Source organism: Brienomyrus brachyistius, chromosome 1 (genome assembly GCF_023856365.1).
Source record: "Brienomyrus brachyistius isolate T26 chromosome 1, BBRACH_0.4, whole genome shotgun sequence".
Lineage (NCBI taxonomy): Eukaryota > Metazoa > Chordata > Actinopteri > Osteoglossiformes > Mormyridae > Brienomyrus > Brienomyrus brachyistius.
The window spans coordinates 21523120-21532843 of NC_064533.1; the positions used below are offsets into that span (position 1 = coordinate 21523120).

Here is a 9724-nt window from a genome sequence, read left to right on the forward strand (position 1 = left end):
CCCCTCACTGTAATGCAGCCAGGGGCGGCATGGTGGTGCAGTGGTTAGCACTGTTGCCTCACAACACAAGGATAAAAGGAAATGGATCAAAATACACAAACCGCATAATGGACCAAGGCACGTTAATTAAGTACTCAGAACCCGGGTTCGAGTCTCCGCCTGGGTCACATGTGCGTGGAGTTTGCGTGTTCTCCCCATGTCGTCGTGGGGTTTCCTCCGGGTACTCCGGTTTCCCCCCACAGTCCAAAAACATGCTGAGGCTAATTGGAGTTGCTGAATTGCCCGTAGGTGTGCATGTGTGAGTGAATGGTGTGTGAGTGTGCCCTGCGATGGGCTGGCCCCCCATCCTGGGTTGTTCCCTGCCTCGTGCCCATTGATTCCGGGACAGGCTCCGAACCCCCCGCGACCCAGTAGGATAAGCGGTTTGGAAAATAGATGGATGGATGTAATGCAGCCACCCATGTTGTCATCTGTTAAATCTAATCTCTAAACATATTTTTATTCCTTAGCTTTTAACTCAGTTCGAGGGCTTTTTTGTTGTCCAGTTAGAAATTGTCCATATATAAATTGTTTTTTTTTGTTTATGAATTACTTATTTTTATCTTCCGTTTTGTTGGTTTCAACCTCATTTGACCAAGCTTCGATCCTAAGAGTTATAGTTGCTTTTGGCGCTGTGGTTGTTTTTGGGACACTGTCCATGTGTTTATGTGGATTATGTTTAATGTACTTATATCTTCTTGTCATCTGTGTATGTAACTCATATTTATTGTCCAGCACTATGCTCGACTGCGGTTGTTTTAAATGTGCTTTATAAATAAAATTGAACTTCACTTTGAATGTATGATTCCCTTTGTGTACTTAGGAAGAAGCTTTTCTTGACGGTGGGGTGTGAAATATTTTTTTCTCGGTATCTTCGCGACACAGGACTCTAAATAAAAGTCATGTAATAAATACGTTCGATATGAGAATGTCTTCCCGTCCGATTAAGGATAAAAGGAAATGGATCAAAATACACAAACCGCATAATGGACCAAGGCACGTTAATTAAGTACTCAGAACTGATGAATGGACGTAATCCCACGGAATAAATCCGACCGTTGACCCGACCCGACCAGGTGACCTACAAAAGCAGGGGAACTGGATCTGGTGCGCTGGGTGGAAAGATGGATTCGGGCTTTGAAGATTTAGAGTTGAGGGAGGCTCAGCGAGAATACCTGGATTTTCTTGATGACGATGTAAGTGGATAACTCTCACTTTACCGTACAGCTAACTTAACCGTACGGAAGCCCGGTTTGTTGACCGTGTCGGTCTCCTTTGGTGGTTATTGCTGCGGTCAAACGTGAAATATTTTGGGTGACTACAGCCGAAGGAGATTAAAACGGTGTTATCTACCTTCTGTCAGCAAGATCAAGGGATTTACCATGAGAAAGTCAGAAACATGGTGTCTGAATGCCGCTGTCGTCTGATTGTAAACATCAACGATTTGAGAAGAAGGAACGAGAAAAGGGCCAAGGCGTAAGCATGGAGAAGGAATAATTAAACTCACTTTGATCCAGACTTAAACACTCTCCTTTTCTAAGCACTGGTGTTTAAACGCAAAAAGTTTTATTGGGGCAGTTCAAGTGGGTATGATCTGTGGTTTGAAACAAACAAGACATGTACGGTGATGATAGATTTCCTAAAATGTGTGTAAATGACGGGACAGAGTGCACTGGAGTGTGTTCTTTTGATGTGATTTATACATGTGATCAATCTGACATGCACCGTTTATCAGTTTGCTTAAGGACGCTTTCCGTGAGGTCGTGGCTATACAGAAAGCCTTGAAGGATCTGGTGGCGTCCATAGACGGCACCTTTGCCAAGCAGTTCGATGAATTCTATGTGGGCTTTGAAGGCAGTTTCGGAACGAAACACGTCTCTCCCCGAATCCTTTCCGCACGCTTTCTTGGAAACCTTGTCTGTTTGGAGGGAATTGTTACCAAATGTAAGTTGCTTTTTTCCCCCTGGCTTTTAAGACCTAGATGTTTTAAAAGCTGCATAACCGGCTATTTGAAATCAGGGGGAAAACGACCCAAAGGAATGCAGCCTATTCTACCAGCTACCAATACATGCAGTAACAAATGTTTCAACGCTAAATTGTTTCAACTAAATAAATAGGTGTACCATATAAGTGGTTTGTATCTTTTCAGATTCGGGTACAAGGATTTATCCATCCATCCATTTTCTGTAACCGTTTGTCTTGTTCAGGATCGCAGGAGGTCCAGAGACCATGCAAGGATTTAATTTTCTAAATTTTAAGATGAAATGCTTTAGGCCTACTTGTTGAACTACAGGAGTTAGGCCTATATAACCGGCGGGGATGCCCACCACTGTACTAAAGATGAGATTACTTTGTACTTACTACTAAGAACTCAGTAGGACTCAACTCAATTATGACTACACACATTATTTGTGTGTCGAGGATATCTGCGAGTTTAGCAGATATTCTTTCTTGAAGGCTCTTTGGTAAGGCCGAAGATCACACGAAGTGTCCACTACTGCCCGGCCACCAAGAAGACGCTGGAGCGTAAATACACCGACCTCACGTCGCTGGACGCTTTCCCGTCCAGCGCCATCTACCCGACGAAGGTGAGTGCCGTCAGGTAAATGATGCTAAGCGGCTAGTAAACTTCCAAAAAATATTGACGAGCATATTTTGCTGTCCTGTTGAATACTCGACATGGCTTGTTGGCATCGTTACCTCCAAGTTCCACTGTCAAATGGAGTTTTTTTTTTATTGCGCATAAAGCTCCTTGCTTTGAATATTTGCTTATTGGTTGCATTGTTATTTAGTCCTTGTCAGAAAGAAGGATCTTCTAAACGCATGTAAATATACTTGGTGTTAACCGTCCCAGAATCCCAGTGCCTTATAAATGGTGCTCTGTTGAAAATGGACATCTTGCTGAACAGGACGAGGAGAACAACCCCCTGGAGACAGAGTTTGGTCTTTGTACGTACAAGGACCACCAGACCCTCACCATCCAAGAGATGCCTGAGAAGGCCCCTGCTGGCCAGTTGCCCCGCTCCGTGGACATCATCGCTAATGATGACCTGGTGGACAAGGTGAAGCCGGGGGACCGGGTGCAGCTGGTGGGGGTGTACCGTTGTCTGCCAGCGAAGCAGGGCGGCTTCACCTCCGGTACTTTCCGGTAAGAGGGAGCCATGGCTTGGTACCATATGAGCTTTGTTTGATCTGAAGGATCTTTGTAAGAAAATTGTGATGAGATGCACACAACTACGCAGGACGATTCTATTGGTCAACAACGTGAAGCTCATGAGCAAGGAAATTGTCCCGACGTTTTCTGCCGACGACATCAGTAAGATCAAGAAGTTCTGCAAAGCCCATTCCAAAGTGAGTACTCTTTGCAGTTTCCTTAAGGCTCATTTGTACATAAGTGTCGATTTGACGCCCTTGGCATCGTAGCAACAGGTCTACAAAACGCTAAGGACAGCAGTGCCAGTTTCACTTACCACCATTAATTTCATTCATACTTTTAGAAGATTAAAAAGTAAGTACAGTCGAACCTCGTTACTACGTACCCCGGATACGTTTTCACCTTTACAATGTACAGGTTTCTAATTCCCGTTTTTAGCCTATGTATTATTCCAATAGCAGTCATTGTTTACAACGTACACCCTTACAGCGTAAACTTCAATACAACGTCCAAATTTCTGAAGAAAATACGAAAACTAACCATCGTTACAACGTACAGCGCTCTCCCCGCCCACCACAACTTGTGTCGCTACATCAACCTGTATCTACCTGATCTTTGCCCGACAATGCACATTTGTCTCTTGCGTTGCTTGGCGTTAAATGAGCTGCCTTGACCAATCGTTACTGGACTGCGTAGTAATGGCTTGTTAAGTGTTGTGTGTGTGTGTATTCTTTGTTTATTAAACCTTGTGAAATACTGGTCATGCTGGTAATTGTGAATTCATAATGATAATGGAAGTAAAGGATTTTATGATTTAATTTGACGAATATTTCATTAATATTTTCAGGCTAAATGCCAATTTGGATGCAAATGTTTATTTTAAAAATCCATTTTGACCAGCCGTTGTGTATTTTCGTTGCCGTTTATCGCCGGCCGGCACTAAGTAATCGTGAGTAATTTAAGGAAAATTTCAAGGATCCAAATGAGCTTTATCGAATTATTTAACAAGTAATAATGTGTTTGTTTGTTTTGTAGTCAATTTAAGTGAGTTCTTTAATCCATCTTGCAGTAAGTGGTTACAACGTCCTATGCTTATAACGTACATGTTTTTGATATCCCATCTGGTACTTAGTAACGAGGTTCGACTGTAGCACTGTGGGAAGCTTAGAGCAGCAAAAATATAACCAGGACTCATAAATGGATACTTTGTCAATTTAAAAAAAAAAAAATTTTTTATTTTTTTTTTAAACCCTTTTTCATGGTTTAATATGCAGATTAACAATTGAATAATTCCCACTGGGTGGGAAGACAATGAATGCAACATCCAAACCTATATATCGTTTTGGCAGTGTATTGAGTGACAGACACATCCTCGCACATGTATAAATGTTCGTAATAGTGTGGGTTTGACACAGAAGTATGAATCAGCCTTTAATCGTATGCTGATTAGTTAGGTGCCCCCTAGTGTTGCCAAAATGATCTTATCTTATAGGGAAACACTGGCATAATACTTGTGCGGCTGACTTTTACATTCTGCGTTTATTTTCGCAGGACGTCTTTGAGCATCTCAGCAGATCTCTAGCCCCCAGCATCCATGGGCATGAGTACATCAAGAAGGCCATCCTCTGCCTACTGCTGGGTGGGAATGAAACCAAGCTAGAGAACGGGACACGAATCCGGGGGGATATCAACATACTGCTGATAGGTGAGGGTGTTTTTGGCCAGTCAGAGCTGCCACCAGATTTCAGGAAATCAAGGTGTTTAATTGTCATTTCACAAGCATGAAGAGAAAATGGCAATTCTTCAGTGTCAGACGGCTAGAACAAATAACAATTGAACAATAAATACTTGAGGTGGTAAATAAAAATTAAAAAAAACAATACACAATAATACAGTGATTTGGTGCAAATAGTCCCTAATGATTGTCTGATCATTCCGCTCCTTGGATGTTGCGGCTCTCCTGGGTGGCTGTCAGGTGACCCGTCGGTGGCAAAATCCCAGCTCCTACGCTACGTGCTGTTCACTGCCCCACGGGCAATACCCACCACGGGTCGAGGGTCATCCGGTGTGGGTCTGACTGCCGCAGTGACCACCGACTCGGAGACTGGTATGGCTGTACCGTCTGTCAGCCTGAACTGAATGAGTCTTCAGTTCTCAGCAGCACTGTCTGTATACTTAATGCAACATGACTCTGCTTCTACGTGATTGGTGCACGCAGGAGAGCGCCGCCTGGAGGCGGGGGCCATGGTGCTGGCAGACAGGGGCGTGGTGTGTATTGACGAGTTTGACAAGATGTCTGATATGGACCGAACCGCAATTCACGAGGTGATGGAGCAGGGACGAGTCACCATCGCTAAGGCTGGGATCCAGGCGCGCCTTAATGCACGTTGCAGTGTGCTTGCCGCTGCCAATCCCGTCTACGGCCGGGTGAGGCATCACCGGGCGAATCTGGATTCTATGCTAAGGATGAATCTTTAGAGTGACATGCAAGACCTGATGCATGGGATTTCTGCAACGCAGTATGACCAGTACAAGACTCCCATGGATAACATCGGACTCCAGGACTCTCTGCTGTCCAGGTTCGACCTGCTGTTCATCGTGCTGGACCAGATGGACGCGGACAGCGACCGAGAGATCTCAGAGCACGTTCTGCGCATGCACCGCTACAGGACACCAGGGGAGCAGGAAGGAGCTGGTAGGAGAGCCCATGATCATATATGAAGGGTCATTGGCTGATAATTGGAGCGTAACTCTTAACGCTTACGACGAGTCAATTAAGAGCGTAAAGCACTTATGTAAGTCGCTCTGGCTAAGGGCGGCTGCCAAATGCTGTAAATGTAACGGTACACGTTTTCCTACTGACAATTTTCCATACGGGTCTTTTGGTTCGGTACGATTATGTACTGACCGAATGCAGCAAATGTGGAACCTTTGTGTTTGTGTGTTTCCCCCCGAGCAACATTCGGAAAGGGGGGGATGATTCCACGCCGCTACACGTGCGTGTGTCCTGATGTGGAGCTGGAAGGTGTTCATGTGAATACCAGTACAGCACGGCTGTTTTTACACGCTGCACCATAATGGATACTTTGTTATGATTTGTTTATTATTTTGAGACCATATTTGTGTTGCACAGTTCTAATGTGAAGCTGAAAGCTGCTAATATGAATACAGTACAGAATGTGCACCTTAATGGATATTTTATTTTTATTTAACAAATTACGTGACTTCAAAACCGAGGTACATACCGCACCGTGATTTTTGTGCATTGTTACACCCCTAGTTGATATACCAGAGCATTATTGGTTCAAGTCCCAGGTGGTTCCCAGCAGTAACCCTCTACTCCCACCCACACTCACAGCCATGCCACTGGGAAGCACTGTTGACTTGTTCGCCATGGAGGATCCCAACATAACAGAGGCAGCAGAGCAGGAGCTGCAGATCTATGAGAAGAAGGACAACCTTCTGCATGGACACAAGAGGAAAAAGTGCGTGAGCCCATGTCACGAGAAGTTAAATGTGTTCTGCATTGTAAAAATGGGTATGATAGCTGAGGATATAACCCAAACTAAAGTATTCTCAACGTGCCGCTTTGACTAAGTCAAGAATTTGGGCGATTTGGTAGGTGTGTGTATGGGGGGGTGTGTGTTCAGACTGGTAGGCAAAGCACCTGTAACAGTAAAGTAAGACCATAACATGTTTTCAGGAATGCTTGCCCAGAATTGTGCTCCTATGTTGCTTGTAAGCCATGAATCTCTGGCCTGTCCTTTTGTTGTGACAGGGAGAAGATAGTGACCATGGAGTTCATTAAAAAGTACATCCATGTGGCCAAGCTGGTGAAACCGGTGCTCACCCAGGAGGCCTCGGATCACATAGCCGAGGAATATTCCAGGCTCCGGAGCCACGATCAAGTCAACTCGGACATCGCACGAGTAAAGCCAATCCCCTCCTGTTTGTTTACTGCTACCTTGTAGTAATGATGGTGATGACAATGATGTAGCTCAACAAGCGCTAAGAGTGTGGATTTGAATTTCAGGGAACACAAACTGTAGCCCTACCCTCTACTGGCTTCACTTTAGACAAGCATCAGATATGAATAAATGTTTCCCACATTCCCACTAGCAAAAGACGGACATGTTTCAGTGTCCTTCAAATGGCTAAAATTCTGTAGCTAACGTACCATTAGCTCTGCCACAAGTAGTTTGTAGACTGTCAGGAACTGTAACATGGACATATGTGTCCATCCTGCAGACGATGCCCGTAACAGCCAGAGCCCTGGAGACCATGATCCGCTTGGCGACGGCCCATGCCAAGGCCCGCATGAGCAAAACCATCGATATGGTCGATGCAGAGGCTGCATTGGAGCTCATACAGTTCGCTTACTTTAAGAGGGTAAATCTCTGCACCCCCCCCCCCCCTCACTGTGATGGTTTCCAGTAAACAAGATGTAGTGCCAGCAGTTTTGGGGGCAGCACCGAGGCTTACTGCAGCAATGAACTAATCATCATATTGGGTTGATTTGCAGCTCTGTTAACTCGGTTGGCAAATGTACAACTCAAACTTCAACAGGAGAATGAAAGGTTGGGTTCAGTGAAATGTTTGACAATGGAACCAGTCTCATCAACTCTATAGATCATGGAGAAAGAGAGAAAAAAGAAGGTTCCGGATGACAACATGGACATCGACGTGTCACAGAGCCAAGACCAGGCCAGCCAGAGAAGCACAAGGTCAGATTTCTCTGAGGAGGCAGTGTTTCCAGTGGAGCTGTACTAGCCTATGGCCTGGAGTAGATAATACAGCAGTAACAGTACTTTGAAGGCCTGTCAACTTAATGCGCTGCCCTCTGACCCAGGAAGTGCTCCCGTTTCTCAAAGGATGACATGGATGTAACTGATGTGGGAGATGAGTCTGACCCATATGACTTCAGTGGTGATGAGCGACAGAGTAAGTGGTGCTTTTTCTCCAAGCTTGAGGTTATCCAGCCTACTTGTAGTCGGAGCTTTACCCTGGACTACCAGGTGGAACGAAATCGTGGGACTGAAGTCATTCATCCATTGTTGGAGAAAGGCAGAAGCTTCTGAATGAAATGTTACTTGATAGCAGACGATGCTGAATGAATTGTGCCGTAGATGAATCCAGCCAGAAGCCAAAACCTACACCTCTGAGAAGCAGCCAGAGAAAGGCGGGGATTGGACAGGACCGGTACAGTTTTCCTGCTTTTCTTGTCTTTGGGAAAGAGGGTGTTAGGTGCTAATGTAGATGTAGTATAAGGATGCACATCAATCTTGTGTACCACTCAGTACAGGGACATGGTGAGCCTGGGGCCTATTCCAGGAAGCACTGGGCACAAAATGGGGAGCATCCTGAATGGGATTTCAGTCCTTTACAAGATGCACACTCACTACAGGCAGTTTAGGAGCCAGACTGCTTGGCTGTATTTTTGGAACTGTGGAAGGAAATCTCTGTACTTGGAGAACCTACACAGTAGAGAACAGGAATGCCCAACAGAGTTCTAACCTTAGATGTTCTAACCACTGAGCAACACACTCTATACGATGAGAACCGGTTGTTCAGATTCTGCTTTTCTCACACTGACCTTTCTAGACTGAAGGAGTTCAAGACCGTGTTGCTGAAGGCATTCAAAGCGACTCGCTCACAGTCCATTGCCGTTCCCGAGCTGCTGATGCACATCAACAAGAGCCAGGTGGAGGCCTTCGAGGAGGAGGAGGTGAAGAAGCTGCTGGGCCGCATGCAGGATGACAACCAGGTCATGCTCTCTGAAGGTGTGGTATTCCTCATCTGAAGCCCTCCTTCGGTTCTCCACCAGCTTCCCTGTATATTTCTTTGCACTTTTTGCATTAATAAATCAATTGAGTATAAATGGATTCATTTTCTTGTGTATCCTGGGGTCTTGGGTCAGCTCCTTACTATTAAAGCAATGATATAAAAAGGTTTCAGATTGACTTTTGGAAGCCACAGAGCTGTGTTGGCTAGATAATAGCTAATCTAAATTTAACCACTACACCTTTTGGGTTTGGTAATTCAAAGCTTGATAATGCATATTTTAAAATAATCCATGTTCTTTAATTTTGATATTAATTTTGGCCATTTGTTAGCACGCAGCATGAACGGTCCCATACAGAGCTTTACTGTCTATATTTTAGTAGAGTAGTTTGTCCATAATCCTGATCACAATTTATGCCAACAGTTCATCTCAGGAAATTGCTTTTTTTTTTTTTGTATTGGGCATCATAAATGCATAAATAGATGTTCTATTACCTGTGTGTTCATAGACACCCTGTGTGCTTTAACTTGTTGCTGTAGCTCGGAAAAAAAGAAAATTACGTGTCAATGAGAGGTGAAGGAAGCAGTGAATTCAGTTTAGCGTTTTAGCTGAAAAGGAAGTTTAGTGATGGGTTCATAAGGTCTCTGGGGTAGAAGGGCCTTGCTCAGGAGCCCCAACTAACTACTAAATTACTGCAGGGCCTAGGATTTGAACTGGCAGCCTTGTAATCTCAAGCCCAGCATCCTAAC

General features: G+C 44.6%; 1 protein-coding gene across 1 annotated transcript; it reads left to right on the top strand.

Moving 5' to 3' along the window:
* The first annotated feature begins 1063 nt into the window (after positions 1-1063).
* mcm3l (MCM3 minichromosome maintenance deficient 3 (S. cerevisiae), like) lies at positions 1064-9059 on the top strand. Its single transcript, XM_049029743.1, has 17 exons — positions 1064-1235; positions 1403-1515; positions 1775-1983; positions 2497-2627; positions 2949-3187; positions 3282-3390; positions 4745-4898; positions 5169-5300; positions 5412-5620; positions 5714-5888; positions 6552-6678; positions 6972-7122; positions 7442-7582; positions 7823-7917; positions 8043-8134; positions 8320-8392; positions 8795-9059. Exons 1-17 carry the CDS (start codon positions 1164-1166, stop codon positions 8991-8993), a joined length of 2421 nt encoding a protein of 806 aa, XP_048885700.1. The 5' UTR covers positions 1064-1163; the 3' UTR covers positions 8994-9059.
* The last annotated feature ends 665 nt before the right edge of the window (positions 9060-9724 follow it).